The following is a 22,513-nucleotide window of genomic DNA, read 5'->3' as shown; positions in this document are numbered from 1 at the left end:
AGTTTCCCCCAAAAAGGTAGTTGGAGATGCATTCCATCGGCGATGGGGCATGGGTCTCCTGTATGCTATGAAAAGTCAGGATACACAGAGCCCATGACCTGCCCTCTCTTTAAATCACCAGTTGTGGTACTTTTTTGAAGGGCTTAATGCACATAAGCCCTCCAAACCCAGGAATCATGCCTCAGTGGGATCTAAATCTAGTCCTGGTGTTCCTTATATGCATAGTATTCTAGCCTATACCCAGTTGTTCGCTATGGTTCTGATGATCAAGACTGTCTTTCTTATCACCACTACTTCTACAGACAGTAAGAACAAACTACAGGGGCAGTCTGTGCAACCTCTTTATACCACTTTCTTACTATACAGGTTGGAGCCTTGTATCTGGGCTGCCCTTCTGGCAAAGATTGTAACACTCTTTTATGTCAGCCAAGACTGTTTCCTTGCTAATGTGTTTTACTCTGTTAAATCCCTCGAAAGAGGAGTTAAAGCTCAGAGGACTTGTAGTTTCTGCATGGACCTTATAGACCATTGTGTAGAGGATTAGCTCTTTGTCGGGCTCACCTGCACCAAGAAAGACAAGGCAATGCATGTGTTTGAATCTGCTGTGTGTGGCTAAGAAACGAACCCATGGAGGGCCTGCAGGCTTATTTTACCATTGCCAATGCTGCTACGCGTTGCTTAAGGGGTGTTGATTCTGAATAATATATCCGGCTGCAACATGTGTGTTGATACACACGTTCACAAACCACTACTGCCCTGACAGCCAGGTTCACCGGCAGGGTAATTTTGCCCCCTCTGTCCTGCAAGACTTCTTAATCTGAGTACACTCCTCAAACCCTCCAACTTTGGGAGGTACTGCTGTGGTATCTATTCCAGAGGTGTGAAATTTGCATTAGGAAGTATCCATCAGAACAACCAGTTACTTACCTCACTCTTTCTAGTGAATACTCTTTTCTAACTTTAGATTCCTCACACCTCCTGTTTTGTGGAGTGGACTCCTAAACATCATAATATGGTCCTAAGTTGGATTTTATCACACTGTTACCTGAAATTTCTTTGGACTGCTCCGCGTCTGAGGATACAGAAGGGGAAGATTAAGAAACTGATGCAAATATACAGCTCCAATCCAACACTTTAGTGGTGGTGTGAAGTCACCACAGAGCCACGTGATACTATGAGCATTAATGAAACCTCTCCGAATCCAAGCTGGCTCCTGGAAATATTCTAGGTGAGGAATCTGCTGGTATTTAGATTATAACATTGATTCCATAGGTACGAATAAGGTTGGTTAGCATTGTGTAGTTGTTGCACAGTGTGGGACTGAGCAAGAATCATTGTGGTGCTCCGCAGATGAGTTTCGCAGCGGAGGGAATTCTAATGTCATAGGGACCATGGATGGGGTAAGTGGGAAAATAATAGACATGTCCCAGTTGACACAGAGACTTGAAAGGCCCCCGAACCTTGCCACCTCCTAAAGCATGAGTAATAGGTTTCTCTCTGGGTCGTGGACACACAACAAGGTGTCGTCTGCATACAAAGATATTACAAGGTTAAACCAGGGAAACGCAACCCTCTATGCCTGTAATATTCTCGTAGAGCACATGCTAGCTGTTCGGCTACTAGTGCATATAATAATGGTGACAATGGGCAGCCCTGGCGGGTGCCTTTGGTGATCGGGATTTGGGATGTGATGGCAGTACCAACTCTGACATGGACCGCCGGTTTGGTGTATAACACCATGACTAAAAGTAAGAAGATATCTCCCACTCCAATCTGTCTTAAGCACTGCCTGCATGAACTCCCATTAAATGGAGTCAAATGCCTTTTCGACGTCTAGAAAAACGTCTGCTACCCTCACTGTCGGATTTACCCGTTGCACTGCACCACCAGTGTTCTGAGATTGCTAGTTAAATTGTGGCCTGGTACAAATCCACCCTGCTCTGGACATACAGCACCCAGCAGGATGAGCGCCAATGTGTTGGCCAGGACTTTAACAAATAATTTATTGTCAACGTTAAATAAGGACAATGGCCGATATGAGGAGCATTGATTGATTGGTTGTGCTGGGTTTTAGTAGCGTTACAATCAAGGCTTTGCCCGTTGACGGGGGCATTACTCCAGTTTGTACCATCTCTTCATATAATGTGACAAAGACGGTATAAGAAGGTCCTTGTAGGCCTTATGGAAGGCCACCGTAAGGCCATCAATACCCAGACTGCATGCCTGCTAGTGCAATGTGTATCTCCATGTAGTCCAGTGGCGCCGTCAGATGCTCTATGTGCTCTCTGTGCTCCGTGGTGAACCACGTCATTGCTATATGTTCCAAATAATCTGTGATGGCAGTGCCATCTGGTGGGTTTCGAGATTGATGTAACTCAGCGTAATAGCTAGGAATATTTCTGCTATTTGATCTGCGTCGTACAAGGCGTTGCCCCTCTCATCCTGGAGTTCCAGAATTACTTCCTATTCCCTCTTCGAGTGCACAAGCATAGCCAATGTGGCCCCTGGGCATTCACCTTCCCCATATGTTCTCGCAATATTCACCCATATGTTTGACTTCACTAGTGTCAATTTTGTGATATTATTCCTGTCTAGCTCTGTTGTCGCTCAGGATTTGTCTATCCCCCACTATGATGTTTCAATTCCAAGTCTGCTATTTCCTTTCTCCTTTTCCAGGAGTGACAGTCGACCCCTCAGAGACCTAAGTACCCCCGCATGCTTCGAGATAACTATACCTCTGATAAATACCATAAAAGTCTCCCACACCGTGGCAAAACTATCAACCGAGCCAGCATTATTAGCGAAGAATTCTAGTGGTGTTTGCGCCAGTTCAGCCTTAAAGGCTGCGTCCAATAGTGAGTAGGATGGGAACCGCCGGTGAAAGCCATGCCTTTACGAGGGCAGAGTTCCAGATCCAAAACTACCGGTGAGTGGTCAGAATGGGTGCGTGGCAGCGGTTCACACCTAGTAACTCTAGACACCAAGCTCCTAGATATCAACCATAAATCTATTCGGGTGTGTATGTCATACATGGTTGGGTAATGAGTGTACCCTCCACCACGAGGGGAGCGATGTCTCCATATGTCCAGGAGTTCTGTATGGTCTGCTATATCCAAGATAGCCTTCGCAGCTGGAGGCAGGCTAGGGGTTTGACCCCTTGACCTATATAGTGCAGAGTCTAATAAACAATTGAAGTCCCCTCCCCAGATCTGAGAAGTTCTTTTCCTTGATGTAATCGAGCTCTAAGTGAGTGATAGAACTGCAGATCGTCATAGTTTGGGCCAATAACCCCTAACCAACAGTACTGCTAACTCTTCCTTATAGCAGCGGGCTACCACAAATCTACCCCCTGGATCAGTGCATACCTCCTGTAACTTTATGCCTGCCCTGGAATCCACCCAGGTGAGTACTCCACGAGCATGTGAATTGAAACCTTAGGCGCAAAAATGACCTTGCATTCTACGCTGCCTCAATGCATCACTGTCCGGGGCTAAATGCGTCTCTTGCAATATTGCTACTTCTACCTTGTGCCTTTTGAGGTACGCTACCATGTTGAGTATCTTTAGTTGATTGTTTAAACCTATCACATTCCACATAAGGAACCTGACCTGTGACCCTGTGGGCCGTGTGTTCACCCCCCTATTGACGTCCTGCATTGCACTCATACTGTCATCCTCTTGGGGTCACGAGTAGCCAGGCAATCCATGTAGTCCTTTTAATTAAACAACAGAAAAAGAACAATAACGAGTCCCTTCCAAACTATGCAAACCCAAACTCTGTACAGCTATACAGTACCCTGCCCCGTTCTCCCTCTCAAATTACACATGGGGGTGGATGTTACCTGCTCTCGAGCTCTTCCCTGGACCCAACCGGCTTCTCAGAATGCTATCTCAAACTTATGTTTTGTCTCCCATTAGATAAGCATGTATAGGCCCCACTTCAATGTCAGCCTTTCTCTCAACTGGGATAACTGTCAGGAACAGGGGTAATCCAGGCTAGATATCTCCATGGGTGATGAACCTCACGCCCCACCCCAGTCCTATGACCTGTCCGCCTACCATGGAGCCTCTGTGCGCAGCTCAAAACAGTCTTACCAGAATCCCGGGGCCAGCTCCAGATGAGTTGGGGATACTCCACCGTTATGTCAGATGTGTCCCTGTGGCAGCTTCATTTTGGCCAAAAAGGCAGTGTCCCATGAGAGTCAACCACATCGCATCACTGCTCTCTCAACTTTAATAATCGAGCGTTGCAGCAGAAAGGACCTGTGGTATCTCTGGCCACAGCTAGCAGTTATTGTTCCTCTCTATCCAGTGCTTCCTCTTCATCGTTGAGGGTTGTCCTGGGGGAGCTCTTCTTGCCATTCCCTGCCCCCCTCCATTTAAGGAATTGGAGAACCAGTTTGGGATCCGTGAAGAAATGGGCCTTCCCGTCCAACATGACTTTGCAGCTTGGCAAGATACATTATACTATACTCTATGTTTAACTCTTACAATCTTCTCTTTGCTGGAATGAACTGACAACGAGCTTTCTGTTCTTGTTGTTTGAAATCAGGCTAGATGGACAGCTCTGAGCCCTCATATCGTAGCTCTTTAAGTTCCCTTGCCTTATGTTGAGTTGCATCCTGGTCCCTATAGTTCAATAACTTGGCTATTATTGGGTGAGGGTTAGCACCCAGGACTGGTCTCGGTGCCAGGGAAAGGTGGGTTCGCTCTACAACAAAAATATCAGAGAAAATGTCCCTGGCCAGCTCATCCACGAGCAGACTTTCAACAAAGTGCTCCATGTTGGCTATATTGGTGGACTTTGCAACTCCCACTATACGTATATTGTTTTGTCTGGACAGCGCTTCCAGGTCTTCTGCTTTCGCTTGCAATGTGTGCAGCAATTTATCCATTTTATTTTGCTTCACCAGATCCATATTGATTGTGTTCTGTGTCGGATATCCTTCTCTCTATATTTTCCAGACTCTCCGTGTGCTTCTCTAACGTCTGACATTCTATCCATGCGAAATGAGAGGGCGTCTATCTTACCATCTATTTTTGTCAGGCTACGCTCCATAGCCGCTATAATTTGCTTTAAGTCACCATCAGACTCTGGCCCGGAGCCATGGGCTCCGGGCCAGAGTCTGTAGTGTTTGTCTGCATCCCTGGATTTAGAGGCTTTACGCGGTTCAAGTTGAAGTTTGGCCTGGGATCAATCCGCTTTCCTCATATTGGCCACTCACCACAGCACTGTGACAATCTCCCTGCCCTTTGATCAGGATGAGTCTCGTGGTGTGCTTCACTCCATACGTCCCACTAATTTCAGGGCTCGCTACAGCAAATGCACCCAACACGTGGAACAGTAGACCCTCAGGCCGTCTAGGCCACAGGCTTTATTAATCCGTGTTGTGGCTGCTCACCCCAATGCAGCCAAGCGGCTTCCACTCACCAAAGGCCTTCCACCATCTGAAGCCAACTCGTGCAAATCAGTTCGGTCCAGGTCATAGGATCTGCCATAGTAGGTCTTGCCGAGCCACGCAGGTCTGTTATATTTCTGCTTGTTTTAAGCAGGGGTTGCTCCCACTCAGGTCCCACAATCGGGTGATACCCACAAGGGAAGTAAGGCAGAGCCAGCAGGCCCCTCGCGGCTCCCCAAGCAGTCCCGTCTCTCCACGGCCGCGCCCCAATCTCTAGCAATGCCTCACCTTGGTGCGGCCCAGATCTCCGTCGCAATCCCACCTCCGCTGGGCGCTGCCAACCACCGCTGCCAAGTCCCTGCAACGTACCTTCTTGTTAATTGGGGGGGGGGGGTGGGGCAGCATAGTTACTTGCAATGTTTTGGTTGAGTTCTGTGGATGGTCATTTGGATCTAACATTTGTTAAAGCTATGGTTTGCATTGCTGGTTTTTCATGGATGTGTTAGGTGGGTGAGTATGTAATCCCTCCATGCTGGCTGTATCCAAGTGTCAGTCTGGGAATCCTGGTCCAGGTGTGTTCTGGGCAGACGAATTTAGCAATACGAATGTAAGTTTAATCTTCCTGCTTGAGCTGTTATGAGAATGGCAGGTTTGAATAAAGTTAATGTTTTTTTATTAGAAGAATATCTATGCTTCGACTCGCTGATTGAACTGCAAGAAATGGCAACTTTTGTTGTTTCATCGAGGTGTATAAAGATGATCGCCTTGATCACTGAATGGGAAGATTCTTACTCTGGTTCCCATCTCACTAACATCTATTCTTTTCGCAGCTATATGAAGACTTGATGAAGGATAATGGAAGGATTCGTCTACAACTCCAGGAAATGCAGAGCCTAGTGACGCAAACCAAAGTTGAGCTGGAAAAGGCTAATCAGGTAGAAGAGTGATTTTGGTATCAGAAAGGCAGAGTTGATTCAGGGAAAGCTGGGCTAATAGATGCGCTTTCTATGATTGCTTAGAAATGTCCATGTTCTGATTATGCTTCATGTGGATAGCAGACTGCCCATATCTCAGGCCTTGGTCTGTGTAATCTAGTAGAGATTGGCTGCAGATTGGACAACACGCCTGTAATCGGACACACCCCAGGGAAGCATTTTCTGGTCTCTAAGTTGTAAAGGTATTTGCTGCCTCGCTTTAGCGATACTGTGTCAGTTGCCTGTCCTGAAATCTGTTGTAGTATTTGTTTTCAGGCTCTGGCACCTTTGATTCCCCCAGCTATTAGCCGTCATTGCTTCCATCTCGTTTGTCTCAAAAGTGAACTGACCTTGTCTGTGGTTAATTGGTTTCTCTAGCCCATGATCTAGGCTTGCTCATTGGATCTTATGATGATCACGATTAGTAACCCTTGCTTCTCCGTAGCCTCTGAAATAAGCTAGCCGTTATGCCTGCTGCCTCATACATAAATCTTCTGCATCTAAATGCCCTTGTGTTTTTTTCTAAATAATCTTTAACCAGTGGTTGGAGTAAAACAATGTCATGTCGCCATTTTAGGGAGTGTCGTGCTCTTGAGGTTAAGTGTGGCATTTGGCAAGCAAAGCCATAAACAGTCAAGCACTGGCACGTTGGGGAGTTAATTGTTGGGCACTGACTCTGGAGCGTCTCATGGTGGGGCATTGTGCCATTACCAGGATGAGAGGGGTCATTTTTAACAACGGTGTGTTTAATTCCCTTTTTCAGAGACAGGAGAGGACGGTGGACCGCTCAGTACTGCTGGACACAGAGAAAAGGGTAAGAATGAGAGAGGATAAGACAAGTGGGATTGTTGAAAGAATCCTCTGTGGGAGTTCAGAGCTTGGGGAGTGGGCAATGTGGGTTGTGTATGAGAGGTCTGTTTAATGGTAATGAAACATCTGCACACATACAGTCCCCTCCCTCCTTTCTTTCTGCCTTGTCTTTTCTCTTTTGTTCCTTTTTCTCCCTTGTCTCTCTTAACCTTCCACCCCTAGTTTTTTGTCTCCTCTTCCATATACTGGTGTCTTCCTCTCTTTCTTGTTCCTCAGCACTCTTACAGCTAGCTTTCTCCACGTTTTCTTACTTTAAATAAAACTCACAATCTCTTCTTCACTGACAGGAGAAGGCAATCCTAGAGCGAAGAATTTCTGAGCTACAGGAGGAATTAAAGGTAGGAAATTAATGAAAGGGGAATAAAAGTGTCATTTTGAGAGCTGATGTAGTCAGTTTGTCAAAGGCTTGAGACGCCAATTGGCGGGGAAGGAGTGTGGGTTCAGTGGATCCTAAAACTTGTCACCTCTGTCCTTATGGTCAATAATGCCTGTTGTACTGCCTGCTTCCTTTCCCCAGGCGCTGGCAGATCTGAAAGCCGACAACCAGCGATTGAAGGACGAGAACGGCGCTCTGATCAGAGTCATCAGCAAACTTTCCAAGTAGCTCCCTTATTGCTTGTGACGAGGCTCACCAGGGAGCCCCATTGGCTCTGTTGTCAGGGCTTCTGGAGGTGCTGGCTCAGGGTGGTTGGTGTGCTGGAGATCTTGTTGATGGACCCCGGACTGTACATCTTCTTCGTCTCTGCTGCAAAGTCTCTCCTTGGACCACTCTGGACACTTCTATTTCATTCAGTCGTCTTCGGGAGCCTTTTTGATGCTGGTGGGCACCCTTGAACACAGGGTGTCATGAAAGCCTGAAGGACAAGTCCATAGGAACAGGTGACTCCAGAAGAGAGGTCTTGAGTCTCCCCAAAAAGACGTGAGCTGACAGGTCCCTGTCCAAAATATAATTTTAAAAGTTTTTAATTTCGAGGAACTTTTCCACTCTCCTTATCTTAATCCCTGCCTACAAAAGCTCCGATGAGGACCTCCTGACCTTTGCAGAAAGCCAGAAGCAGAGGATAACACAAGCAGCCATCCAAAGAGCACCTTCCTGGAGGCCAGTCTTTCTCGGAGGCTACGGATGGGAAACGTCTGATGACATGTCATTGAAGAGGGGTGGTCCACATGAGACTTGCTGCGTTTTCTCAGCACTGGGTGGAGGTAGCACTGGGCACTGTGGGAATCCTGCACTCTGGGTTTGTCTGTGCCGCGATTCCCCAAGTTGTTTTTCTTTTTTCTTTTTTTTTTTTAAGAGCACAATTTAATGTTGATAAAATATTGTTTATTTTAGCCTATTTAAGCAGTTGCCACTCTGTAAAACAAAACTGAACTGTTTGTTTAAACTGCCACAGTTTCTTTTTACGATTTTCTGATACACGGTTGATTCACAAACAGGAAGTGACATCACATGGTTGCATGGTTGAATCACAGACAGGAAGTGACATTGTGTGGTTACCAACCTGAGTCCAGTAATTTCCAGAACCACAAGGGCTAGGCTGTGTTGAACAAGGGCTTATGTCGAGGGTTTGGGCTGCAAGGTCTTTTGAAACAGTTGGTCTTCGTGATCTGGCTAACTGCATATTTCATGGATGCAAGCGTTATTTTGAGACCAGTCAGTTGGAAAGCACAGGGTATCTGTAGGCTGAAGGGTAGGCAGAGTACTTGTACTTACATGATAGCACTTATGAGGTGTGGTTAATACCCTGCTTGTGGGTTTCTGGCAATTGCAGTTTCCGTTATGTAAATAGAACTGTGGCACTACCCAAGGCTGTATTATTGATGGAGGCTGTGGCTATTCCCCAGTATACCTCACTATGATTTCTCCCTCCTCAGCAGCACAACAAGTGTCAAATATCTGGAATAGCTTACAACCCTGCTCAATGTAGCAACCTCTACTTTTTTTAGGGTAAACAATTATGAATGCATCCTTTTTGTTCGCTTGTATCATCTATAGACAAGCTGAATTGTGGCCTGAATCTCTGGCTTCCTTCTTCCTCCCATATCCCTAATAATCCTATCCGAGAAAAGCTAATGAGATACACTGAGCATGTGTCTGAGAATGAGTTGTGAAGTAACGGGACCCATAGCTTTCTTTCTTCTTCAGATGTCCTCCCTCTCCAGATCTCCACATTCCGAAAGCATTCCATGAAAAGTATAGTAAGCTCGCTTCTTCACCATTTCTGGTTGATTTCAACCCTCTGCTCTCCTTTGTTCCTCTCTCAAATCTGAAACTTTGTCAGCTCCTTTGATCTCTGTCTTTCGAGTGCCAGCTCCTGTGTTGATATCTGCCTTCACTCCTGAACTTGAGAAAATATTAATTAATCAATTACTTAGCGAAGAAACCAATGAATTGCCAATTTCTCTCCCATCACTGGTAGCGTCTTGAATGGACAGATTGGGAGTGATTTGTCACTTTTTTTTTCTACAAGTGGCATATCCAAAGGATACCTGTGGCGATTGCTATATCTGCTTACTTCTGCCGTGATATTTCACAATGTCATTTTTGGAATGGTTGTCAACTCCAGTCTGAACTTTAGTATCTGCCAGGCATTGATTTGAAGGTGCTTGCTGTCTCGCCTGGGATTACTGTGACTGAATTTCAGTTTTTATTTTCTGTCATGGTATAATCTCTGTGGCATCTGCAGTATCATTGATTAAGGACTACATTAGAAATTTGCGTTTCATTTCTTTTGTGTACTAGTATTTCTTAGACATGACTTTTAGTTTTTGGAGTTCCTCCTTCAGTGGTATAAGCAAGATACAACTGTAGGGATTTTGGTCTAACTTCTCCTGCAAAGGGAGACTATACCTACAACTGTGTTGCCATTGTGCCACTCTATTGTTTTGTATTACCTTTGAGAAAGGTTATTTCAACCCACTCTGTGTCAATTATCTCAGTAGTTATTTGTTCTGTAGTGATATGTTCCTGTAGCTCTGTGACTATTACTCCATCTCTTGTATCAGTGGACATATTAATTGTTACCCTTTCTGTATTGTGATGTGTGTGAGAAAATTGACTCTCCTGCAGAGGTACACCTAGGGTATGACTGTAAGATGATATCTACATACTCGTCCAGTAATGGCCCCTTGCAAAACTTTCGATTCCTTGCAGAACTTTCTATTCTAGCCCTCATGCCCATAGAGATATTTCCCAGTGATCCCTATTATCTTTCATTGTGTGAACAGTCATACAAAACTGTGAACTGATTTTTTTAAACACTCTGTGGTAGATCCCATCCAAGGTTTTGATTTGATCCACCTCCTCGGCCGTACTCAAAGACAGAGGGCGACAGAGATTCTGCTGTTTGCCTTTTTACCTCCCCCCTCCTGTAGAGAAGTTCCTTGTGAATGGTTGGATGATTTGTCCTGGTACCACCCTTTCTTTTGTAGCAATGAAATCTTCAGTGAAGACCCTGGTGAATCCCCTTCTCCTCCCCACGGCAATCCAATATCTTTGTCTTTCCAACTCTTCCTGCCTTCATGTTTCCCGGATTTGCCTCCATGGTGGTATGTCCCCGTGCTGATTGCTGCCTCACCTTCTGCTATGGTGTCTACCTGCAGAGGTGTGTAAATCACCTTGTCAAAAGCTGCAGACTCACATAATGTTTCAGCATGATGAGACTAAACAGTAAGGCCTCCAGGTTACCTTCTTGACCTATTTTGTGATGTTATTTAAGTCTGGACTCCTGCTTCTCCCTGTAGCTTTACAACCACCTCTCAACCCCAGTTACCGTCACCTTGGAACATCTCTGTCGCACTCACTCACACTCACTCATGCACGCACTAACTCGGAAGGCTCCGTTTCGCACTTGCTTTTAGCAGTTGTATAATATGTATTTATAAATTGTTTTGATGTGTTTGTATTGATATTATTTCCACCGTGGTCTCACGGTTCCATGTACTGCCACTTTCCAAAGAACAAAATGTCTCTAATTTATGAAATGCACAAATTTGAAATCACTGTCCTGAGAGTATGTGTTTATTTCATGATCATTGAATCCTTATCTGTTTGAGATTTTTAATATCAGTGTGCAACTTTATAACTGGTCAGTGATTCCACAGAAAAGTGCAGTAATCTTTTAGAAGTTCCAATAATGTTTTGTCATTGAGCAGTGACATGAAAGAGGTGATGTAAGACAATGTGTCATTATTATAATCGAACAGTAAAGTCATATATGGAGGCAAGGAAATAGAAATGCTAAGAAGTATCACAGAAAGGGGTGGTGATGTCGCTAAAACATGAAATGACCTCACAGTCAGGGGAAGGAATGTCCCTGGAAGGAAAGGGGAGAACAAAAAGAAGACCGGATCGCAAAGTTGTAAGACTTTGACCCTGGAACAGTACAGACAACTGGCTAACTTTTTCAGTCACTTATTGGATTAGGTGGCATTCTATGACGCTTATGAGGTCTGGCTTCAGACCCTAGAATACAAAATAAGGGATACACAGTGTGTTAGCTCACCTACTCCAGTTTTCCTATTTCTCCTCCTAAAACTAATCTGCGGTTGGGTTTAAGGCAATTATTTATTGGTAAGTCACTTCCCTAGCTCACTAGATTTCGCGATTCTCAAGAATTTAGCCAGAATTAAAGTACACACATATAAGTACTTCTGGGAATGACTAAGGTAGAGTTTTACATATAGAAATCCCCTCACCACCACAAGGTGCAATCCATTTGCCATTGCATTTCAAATTAACAATGCAATTAAATACAGGAGTTGTTAGTCCTGCTGGAAGCAGTTTTCTAACTTTGCCTATAGATGCTGGAAATGGTGAGATAAAGAGTAAAGTAAGTGTGCTCCAAGATTTCTTCCATTACTTTGGAGTCTTATTTTGTTTTTAGCTGATAGACACAGATGCTTGTGATTTCTGTGAAACTTCCCCTCTCACATCTCATTGGTTGTTATTCTGATCAGGCCCATTTACTTTTACAATAACCACCTAATCAACCTTTGGAGTCCTCTGTTATTTATTTAAAACTTTGTACTGTGCTGACCTAGCCTAGCGGGGCAGCAAAACCCTGTACACTTAACACCTGGAACCACGAAGTAGTCAAACTGGAACTAGAAATGTAAGAAAGAAAACCCCATGGAAACAGGCATTCTCTCTGTTCACCGAGGATCAGGAATAACATCTGCGTAACTGCCGGAACTGACCCATCCCTCCTGCAATGCAGGGAATAGCTGAAGACGTACCTCTTTAAAGAACACTACATCTCAACATCTTATGATAGTTCTTCATTTTACTGACCACAGTATCCCCTCTACTTTTAACTCTTAAACGATTGTGGATCGTTATCCTGGCTACCTGTCCAGTACAACATCCCATTGCCCTTGGGCAGTAAAAATACCTAGATACGTACATTTGAATAAAAGTAGCAAGGTGAGGCCCTGCCTTTTGCAGATTAAACACTCTTTTTTATGGTTATTTCAAGATGGGCAGAAATCTCAAGAAGGCACTGAGAGTAAATTGTTTGTCCAGTCACAGATGTTTTATGGCATGGGCAAAGTGGGAAACTGTCCAGAGCCCTACTCTCCAGGACGGCACCTGGGAATGTGATTTTTCTGTGTGTTGGAAATTTGCCCCTTTGCATGGCCGCCCTAATTTTTTTTTTTCTGAACTCTGTTTGTATAGATCTCGGTGTACTTTACCCCTGCTAACAAGTGCTAAATTGCTTGTGTGCCTCATTTCAAAATTGTAAAATTGGTATACTCCTGAATGGCATATTTAACTTAACTAGAAGTCCTTAGTATATGCTACCAAGGTAGGATGACCTGAATGTGCAGAGATTACTTCTCTGAACCGAATGGGATTTGCAAGGTGGGTGGGAGGATCCTCTTAGACATTAAAGTGTAAAGTCCTGCTTGAATGCCACATCCTGCTTGACAATTCTGCTGGGGCATTTTCATAAGACACATGTGGCACACTTCAAAGAGGCCTTCCCTGTCTCAGGCAGTTGGGCAGGGCAAAATAGTTTTCTTCCCAGACAGTCAGGCCCAGTCACAGAGCTAGTGGACGGAAATGACACCTGCATATGCCTCTTTTGACATTGAAGTGTCACAGCCTCTTTGGAGAGGTCTGCTAAGTTTACATATAACATCTGAGGTGCACTTCAAAGGAGGGAAACCAAATGCCAAAGAAATGTGTGTGTATTGACTGTCTGGTTGCTGAAAACTCATATTTTTTATACTAGCCTGTTATTATAGTACACTCCCCACACAAACACACCCAGCCCTCTGAACCCAAGTTTAGTATGACCAAAGACTTCAGCCATCTTTAAAATGCCAGCAGTGTATCGGCCCAGCCCCGGGAATCTTTACCCCATTGGTTAGGGCATACGCAGGTGTCATTTCCGTCCACTAGCTCATTCATGTCTGTTTATTTATCTCAACCTCTCCCTTTCTTTGCCTATCTCTCTCTCTCTCTCTCCTCTCTCCTCTCTCCCCCTCTCCCCCCCAGTGTCAGTGTAAGGATTTTTGAGGCTCTCTGGAAAACATATTTGGCCGTTCTTGTGTGACCCCCCCATGTCAGTAGGTTCAGTGTATAATTCATTATTGTGTGGCATCACATGGGCTTAAATGATCATAAAAGGGATAATAAAATGCAAAGTTGCTCCTAACAGAAGGTCCCGAAATATGTCTTGCCCATGGCCCCACAATTCCTAAAGATAATACTGCGTCCAGTTACATCTTTCACTTTCAGGCTGGTTCTTGTGGTACATTCAGGAGACCAGTATGTCCGCTGATTGACTGGTTTAAAGTTTTATATACTGTGCAAAAACTTAAAAGCTGTCCTGAGAGTAAACACAGCTGAAGAGACATGGTCACTTAGCTTGCGAAGAGCCAGGTTTTCAGGAGTTTTCTGAATGTCATTAACTGATCAGCAGCTCTCAGATGGGAAGAAAGCAGACTCCAGAATGGATTGGTTTAAACTGAGTAAGCTAACTCTCCCAACTGAGCAAGTTGATTCTTAGGCGCATCTAACATAAAAAACTTCCAAAGAAAGTGCTACCTCCTCATCAGTGCTACATTTCAGGGAAGCTTCCAAACCGCTGAAACCTTGACAGAACTAGTTAAATCTTTTCAGCCAAGTGACGATATTTGATGCAAAAACCCTCTGCTCTGTTGCAAGCAAGTTGATTTGAAACCTCCATTGTGGCTGGCCTATCTGCTATGATGTCTGTGATGTAAGCAGCTCCTCTCTCAAAAAGACGAGGAAATATGTTACCTATATTTAATTATAGTTCTCCAGCGGTGGTATATTTCTTAGATTCAAATGCTTGGATTATTCCCAGTCATTAGGCTGGGAGTCCTCAATAGTTACGCTCTAAACTGTAGCATTCACATACACATATATTCACTTATGTGCTACATGAAGTCTCTCTATCTCATTATGTAATTAGAAATCATGCGAGTGAGGTGAAGACAACTTGCGTTACAATCTCTTAGAGGCTTCCAGAGCTCAGAGTTTCTAAGCAACAAGTGCAAATATACAAGAACCTCTCAGACAGAAGAGGTTAAACGGTTGCCCTTGAATCTATGAAAAGTGCCAAATATGAAAAACTGTAGTGAGAGGGTAAGTAATGTATTTCCTTTCCAGTAATGAATCCTTTACAGATTCACAGACTTGAATTAGGAGTAAAAAAAGCAGTATTTTGCAAATCTATTGAACAGATTTCATAGCACCTCCTGTTTTACTGTACATCCAAACCGTAGTGCCTCCTGAACGTATGAGTCAAAGTCCATATATCTGCGTTGCAAATCTCATTTAACATTATGCTGGAAAATAACACTGATGTGGCTGCCAGGCATCCTGTAGTGTGAGCAACCTCTCCTTTGCAATGGCCTCCTGCCGCTGGATTGGCAAAGGGTATTTTATGACATAATCCAACAATTTATCCCTTGCTTTGGAAGGAGTTAATCTCTGTTAGTATTTGCAAAGGAAACCATGAGTAGTTAAGACTGATGAAAGTCCTGTGTCCTGACAAGAGGTTTAAACAATGCTTGACATCTAAAGAATGTAGAGATATCTACACCGATGATAAATGCTGTGGGAAATCTATAATGATGTTTGCATCTTTGGGATGGAATGTACATAGCTGAAAATAGCTTTTTCTTTACAATGTTTCGGGAATGGTTGCCTATTAGCAAATTCCAAAATCTGCCCTGCTCACACTGCTGCAAAGATGTCTTCCAAGAGACCTTTAGTTTTGAAAATTTGAGTAGGCTCAAATGTGTTTTCAATGAGTGCCCGCCGCATGGTATTCAGCTGCCAAAAGGAAGGCTATTTTGCCACTGGTTGAAATGCCAACAACTGACCAATTAAACGCCCTCTCTCTGCAGGAGAAAAGCTTGAGGTCTGTAGATGTAGCTGTGCAGCTAAATGTACTTATTGTAACCCTGAATTTGCTGAATGTAGAGCATCTTACTTGAAGCTATGCATACAGCATTATTGTGCTTTGATCTGGCACAAATTCAGAATATTTTCTCCTTCATTGTTGAATTGGTCTTGCCTTGTTCGTTATTCTTATACAGTTGTCTAAAATGTGTGAAAGTCATTACCAGCAGGATTGTTAAGTGAATAGTCTATCCCCGTGGTGGAACCCTGTTTCTTAGACAGCAAGTAGGCATTCAGTTTGAAATATGTTGGACTTTATAGATATGTTCCTCGGATCTGTCACACAAAACAGTTATTAATTTGTCCTTCCTTACCAGAACCTTTTAATTTCTGTTGCATGGCAGAAAAGATGTTCAAATCCAGTCTGACTGCTCCGAGCTCTCTCACGTTTATGTGAAGCTGAAACTCTGTAGGCCACCACTTGCAGTGTGTAGACAGTTACTCAAAATGAGCTTCATCACAAGATAAAATGATGGACGGAGAGGTGAAACTTTTCAAACACTCGCCCCTTGTCACAGATCTGAGTTTAATACATCTTTATTTTGTTCGCCACGTCACCCCAGTTTGGACCCAACCATATGTAAATCAGTCTTAACCCTCCTCCCCATGGGAACAGTAAAGCCTGAACTGCCAAACCAGGTCCTCCCTGGACATGAAACAAGCAAGTCCTGAAACCGGTTTCGGGGTATCTCCCTTCATCTGCCAGGCTAGATTGAATCCAGTGGTGCAGCAGGCAAGGGACCCACACCCTTGTCCACAAAATGAACTTCCCATACCTTCACTGAGGCATTCGTAATAAGGAGGAAATGTGGCTCTTGACCCACTGATCCTGTCTCTTGAAATTGTTATTTTTCACTATCGAACACTTTAGAGCTTCGTTTGCTGTCCCACTGTTTGAAACTTGTTTCCATTGCAGATCCAACTCATCGGAGGACTTTCAGGCACAAGGAGATTGAAAGATGACATGGCGCTAGAAGCGCATGGTTTTTGCATATATTGGTGCTGGTGTCAGCCTGGGTTTTATGACTGAACAGCAAAGTACTAAATAACACATGCCTTTACAACTGAAGCGCAACAAAGACCATTCCTGAACAGTGCAAGTGTAAACTAAGCATGTCTGAATCACCCAAATACATTAAAACACATTAAACATACGTAAACCACGCACACCAATACCACGCATGACTTACCCACGCATACTGTAAAAACGCATACACTCTGAAAATGCTGTCCTTTTTACTTAAATGTATGTTTTTTTTAATTTGTAACAAATGATTAAATAACATGCAGCTCATTTATGTTTCCAAAACCATTTTAAAAAACACAGTATTAAGAAAAAACTGTGACCAAATACACATTACAATACAGGAACGGGTTTTAAGATACCCACCGGAATCAGAAGGACGGTCACCCAGGCCCTTGTCACCAGCCGGCTGGACTACGGCAACGCACTCTACGCGGGAACCACGGCCAAACTGCCTTCTGGATTACGATGCACGGTTTCCGGTAGGGTTTCCATGGTGGCCTTTACGACATGTAAACCGTGTCAGAAAGTGTGTTGAGGGCCTCTAGCAGGGGGGGTTCTTTTTTTTTTTTTTTTTGCAGTGTTTTATATAGCGCGAACTAGAACTGAATCCAGTCAGGTATCAGAGCGCTTTACATAGCACCAGTTACGTTACATGAGGACACACATTCATTTTTTTGTTAGGCACAAGAGATTAAGTGATTTTCCCAGAATCACAGGATGTTCAGCGTCGTTACCGAGACTCGAACCCAGTTCGCCAGGTCCGAGGTCGAGGGCCCGAGCCGTTAGGCCAACTCTGAATTCAGCCTCCAGTTGTGAGCCGAGGGGGCGCCATAGGTGCCCCCTTGTTGATCCCTGCACCTTGTGGCAGGCCTCTTGAGCTGCCTGCCATGGGATGCAGGGATGAACACAGACTCCCATTAAGCGATGGTAACTTGTTTTATGGCTGGTTTAAAGACGTAAAGCCACCTCCCATAGCGGAATGGGTGAATGCCACAGAACAGTCTTTGGTCGCGTTGTATTCTGGTGGTTGGGACCGCCAACCAGAGGTTGGTCGGTCCCGTTTCCACAACGGTGCGTCCGCCCGACATCATAATCGGCCCCTAGATGTTCTCCTGCTATAAAATGGCTGACATTCTATGCCTCGAATACGAATAAACATAATTTTTTTAAACTTTGAAAATAAATACACGTTCTGTCACTAAGAAATGCTTGTTTAAAACTGAAGTCCAAAACATGTTTTCGTTTAATTTATGGTACATCGCACATAAGCATATAATAACTGCCGTCCACCTTTTTTTAGTCAGTGTGAGCCACAGCCTGTGGAAAATACTGCATTCTAGCTACACAAGAAGGTAAATCATTAAATATATCTGTTCAAAACTCGATTAATGGAAAAACATGTATTTTTACAATATTTTACAGACTTTGGAAAAAATAACTACAGAGGACAACTTGATTTTACTCAAGTAAATAACAAATCTGAAAGAGACAGTTATAGATTCTTAACCTTAGAATTACCCCGAGGCATCAGACTGGATCCGGCAAATGTTTCTTCCGCAGTACCCCTGTGCGTCGGTATGTGGCGTCGGACGACCGACGCGTTTGTCGTTGGCTTCGTGATCGCCGGAATAACGTTGCGGTATCTACTTAGACGTCACCCCTGCTCGCAGACGTCCGTGCTTTCTTTTTCCACGTCAGCTAGGGCAGATGAGGAGAGCGGTACCCTTAGTCATTTTTTGACTTGTGCTTTTTGACTTTTTGACTGCATCTTTTTCAAGTCATTCGACTACTGATGCAGACAGGAATGTCACGTTGGCAGACCGGCTTCAAGCATTCTTGTTACAAGCTGTTGTCAGTCACGTTTCTGCACCTTGTGTGCCTTTGGTGCCTGGAGTGCGACCACGACCCGAAGTCGTGCTCCGACTGTCTGGTCATGAACCCGAAGTCTTTGCGGGAGCAGTCCCGAAAGCTTCTGGAGGCCCGGCAGTCAGCTGCTCCCCGCTCGAGGTCCCGGTCGAGAGGGAGGTCACGGAGTCACCACCATCACTCCTCATCAAAGTCTTCGTCTTGGGGTTAGTCGAAGCACCAGAAGAAGGCGTATAATCCTTCTCCCTGTCGGTCAGCTCGCGCCCTGCCAGCGGAGCCTGCTGGGACGGCTCCGAGCTTCCCTCCCTTGCCAGGAGCCGAAGCGTCCCCTGCCCAGCTTAGTGCCCTCCACTCCATCTTTGGGCAGCTAGACTCCACCGGCGCGCCTACGGGCCCTGCGGACTCGGCTGGGGGCCCTAGGCCTTCGATGCTGATTTCTCCAACCTGACACTGTGGGGTCCCCGGGATCCAGGCATGGATCCGGATCAGCACCGATTGACATCACGACACCTCCACTGACGACACCACCGCCAATGCCGGTTGTGTCCCCGGCCGGCGTCGACCCCAGCCTCCCCCTCGATCTGAACATGGAGCCAGACTGGCGCCGACCGTACGTTTGTACCACTGTTCTATCCTGGCATTACTTTTTGCCCTGAGTTGCAGCCAGAGGAGGGCGAGGAGGACTGGGATGGGTCTGTGGACCCTCTGGCTGACCTGATAGAACAGCTGGACTGGAGAGAGGCATTTGGGGGATGCCAGTAGTCTGGATACCACCCCAGACCTTGCTATGCTTTCTCCCCCTACCGTGGTCATGGAGGAGGGAGCCTCCTACGCTCTGGTGTTGCGTTGGGCGGCTGAGGCCTTGGGCCTCGAGCTTTCTATGGTGGCAGTCAGGACTAACCTCCTGACTGAGGTGCTTCTGCCGACAGGGGCCTCCTCGGAGCCCCAGCTGCCATTCATCTTCTGGGCACTTGGTCCAAGCCCAGCACAGGGGTTCCTGTGAATAGGATGATTGCCTGACACCACCGCCTGGCTCCGGGTGTCCCCATTTTCCTTTCCCAACACCCTCCCCTGGGAGCTTGGTGGTCCAAGCTTCAACATCCAACGGCGCGTTTCCTACTGCTCCCCCACATAGGGAATCCAAGAGGCTGGATCATCTTGGGAAGATGTTTTCTTCTGCCAGCTTAGGACTGCAGTCGGTGAGCACCTCATGTCTCTTGGGCTGCTACACCCAGTGTGGGTGGGACACGGTTGCGCAAGTGCTGCCACAGTGCCCGGAGGAGGCCCGGACTGTACTCACCTGTGTGGTTGCAGAGGGTAGAGACACAGCGAAGTTCACCATTTTATGTGTGCTGGAAACTGACGGCTCGCTAGGTAGAACGATTTCTACGTCAGTAGCCTTGAGACGCTACTTCTGGCTGAGGTCCACTGGCTTTTCTGTGGATGTCTAATCGATCCTTTTGGACATGCCCTTTGATGTCTGTCGCCTGTTTGCTGACAATGCACTCGAAGGACTCTCGGGCTACAGCCAGATCCTTGGATCTCACTGCCACCTCTCACCCCGTTCAGTCCGCCTTTCGCACCTTAAGTGGCTATGGAAGGGGTGCCCCACCATGTTCTACCCAGGGCCACAGGCCGGCGCAAACTACTCAACCTCTGAGCAGCCGGGGCCGTGGGACCCAGCATCGTGGGTCTGGGGGCCAGCGGGCAGGCCAGAACACCAGTGCCCCCTCTGCATCGGCCTCCAAGTCTTCCTAGTCCAACCTTTCAGGGCCACTAGTTGCCAGTGGGAGGCAGGATTCTCAATCATCTCCCCCATTGGTACAGCACGTCAGACAAGTGGGTTTTACAGATAGTCCGAAGGGCTGCTCCCTCCACTTTAAGACTACCCCTCCCTCCATGCTACCAACACTCCATCGCATGTCGGAGGATCACTTGGCCCTTCTCCGTCAGGAAGTTGCGGCTCTCTTGGCCAAGGGAGCCATCGAGCGAGTTCCTGTGCCAGAAGTAGGTTATGGTTGTTATTCCCACTACTTCCTGGTGCCCAAGAAGGACAAAGGCCTGCGTCCTGTCTAGGATCTCAGGGACATCAACCGCTTCCTCCGGAAGGAGAAGTTCCCAATGTTGACACATCGCCGGCCCACAGGCGTTGCCTACGGTTCACGGTAGGTAACAAGCATCTTCAATTTACAGTGCTCCCCTTTGGCCTTACCAGCGCCCCTCGGTTGTTCATAAAAGTGATGGCCGTGGTCGCAGCTTATCTGCGCAGATCAGGGGTTCCAGTCTTCCCCTATCTCGACAACTGGCTGTTGAAGCAGAGTTCGCCCCAGGCTGTCGTTTCCCACCTCCAGACTACTGCGGACCTCCTGCACTCGCTGGGGTTCACTAGCAATGTGCCGAAGTCACACCGGATTCCTTCTCAGAAGCTCCTTTTCATTGGAGCAGTTCTTGATACAGCGCAGTTTCAGGCCTATCCTCCTGATCAGCGAGTCCCGGATATTCTGTCTATGATACCAATGTTCCAGCATCTATCCCGGGTTTTGGTGAGGATGACCCTGAGGCTGTTGGGCCTCATGGCCTCCTACAGGTGGCATATGCGGGCTCTGCAGTGGGACCTTAAGTCTGGAGACGAGGACGTCGAGACGCGAACCACCAATGTGGAGGATCCTAGAGGCCCTACTTTGGTGGATATAATGCAAGCCATCACTGCATCCCGGGAGGCCCTCGAAACAAAGATAGACACTATTGGAGTGGATCTCACTTTGCTTAAAGATGATCATAAGAAGCTGAAGGAGCGAGTGAAAGCGACTGAGAGGACATTGGAGGAGGTACCAGACAAGGTGACCAACTTGCAGCACTCCTTGAAGCAGATGGATAGCAGGGTTCGGATTCTGGAGCTGAAGGCAGAGGAAAGCAAAGGGCGCTCTCGCAGGAATAACCTCCGCATAATGGGAGTTCCAGAACGTGCGGAAGGGGATGATGCTGTCCGATACTTGGAAGGCTGGCTCCGGTCGGAGGTTGCCCCGAGGGGCTATCCTCGTTTTTTGCCCTTGAGAGAGCCCACGGGGTCCCGGTTAGACCTCCTAAACCGGGAGCACCTTCGAGACCGATGGTGGCAAGATTGCTGCACTACTGGGACAGGGACCACCTCCTGCAGCGGGCCCGAGAGAAGCAACATCTACAAATAGATAACTCCAGGGTGATGCTCTTTCCGGACTACACAAGGGAGGTTCAGAGGCAGCGTGCCTCCTTCGTTGCTCTTAAGTGGAAATTGGGTCAACTCCACATTCCTTATGCGATGCTCTTCCCGGCGTGGCTGCGGGTGGTGGACGGTTCCAGCGCGCTTTTTTTCACCACCCTGCAGGACGCTTGACAATGGCTGGAGACACGTCAGGCGAGGTCGGGGCGGAGTTCGCCAGCAAGTAATGCGGAGAGGCAATCTCCTGATGCTGCGAGTCCGTCGAGGGCTCTCCCGCTACCGGATCGTCGGCTTGAACAAGACAGAGCTGTGCAGGCAGTGGTAGCGATCAGTCAGGGTGGAACCAGCCCGACTTCTGCTTCCTCTAACCGAGTGCTGGAGTGCTCTGGGTCCTCTCCAGCTGGCAGCACGAATGGAGATTCTGAGCCTGAACTGCCGGAGGTCACTCCGCAGACAGTGGACTTGTTTGGCTGATCTGGGCCTGGATGGTGGGGAGGGACACACTTGCAATGCAGCCCAGGTTTGACTGATAGGGGGGCCTGTCCTGTGGGAAGAGAGGAGTTGGCATCACTTGATCACTATTATTGGGGCTCCCAGGGGGCTGTTACTGGCTCTTTCACACTGGACGGGGGGAGTGCCGGGGGGGGGGCTTTGGGTCCCATTGGGTCGGCGCACGTCTCACTACCCATTTTGGGAAGGTTGATGGTTCTTTTAGTTTGGATGGGGGCTATCCTGGGGA

General features: G+C 46.5%; 1 protein-coding gene across 2 annotated transcripts in view; it reads left to right on the top strand.

The window, feature by feature from the left end:
* LOC146857829 (protein phosphatase 1 regulatory subunit 12A-like) overlaps positions 1–11,245 on the top strand; it is a 600,392-nt gene extending 589,147 nt beyond the window's left edge. For both annotated transcript variants that reach the window (XM_085648504.1, XM_085648505.1), the window contains exons 22-25: positions 6,229–6,333; positions 7,136–7,186; positions 7,530–7,580; positions 7,760–11,245. In XM_085648504.1, the coding sequence (XP_085504630.1) occupies positions 6,229–6,333; positions 7,136–7,186; positions 7,530–7,580; positions 7,760–7,846 (294 nt within the window). In that variant the 3' untranslated portion in view covers positions 7,847–11,245. The remainder of the gene's footprint in view (positions 1–6,228; positions 6,334–7,135; positions 7,187–7,529; positions 7,581–7,759) is intronic.
* Positions 11,246–22,513: the final 11,268 nt, after the last annotated feature.

This window comes from Triturus cristatus, chromosome 3_2 (assembly GCF_964204655.1).
Source record: "Triturus cristatus chromosome 3_2, aTriCri1.1, whole genome shotgun sequence".
Classification (NCBI taxonomy): Eukaryota; Metazoa; Chordata; class Amphibia; order Caudata; family Salamandridae; genus Triturus; species Triturus cristatus.
Note: the sequence above shows the minus strand (reverse complement) of the source record. Positions and strands in the feature narration are given on the sequence as shown.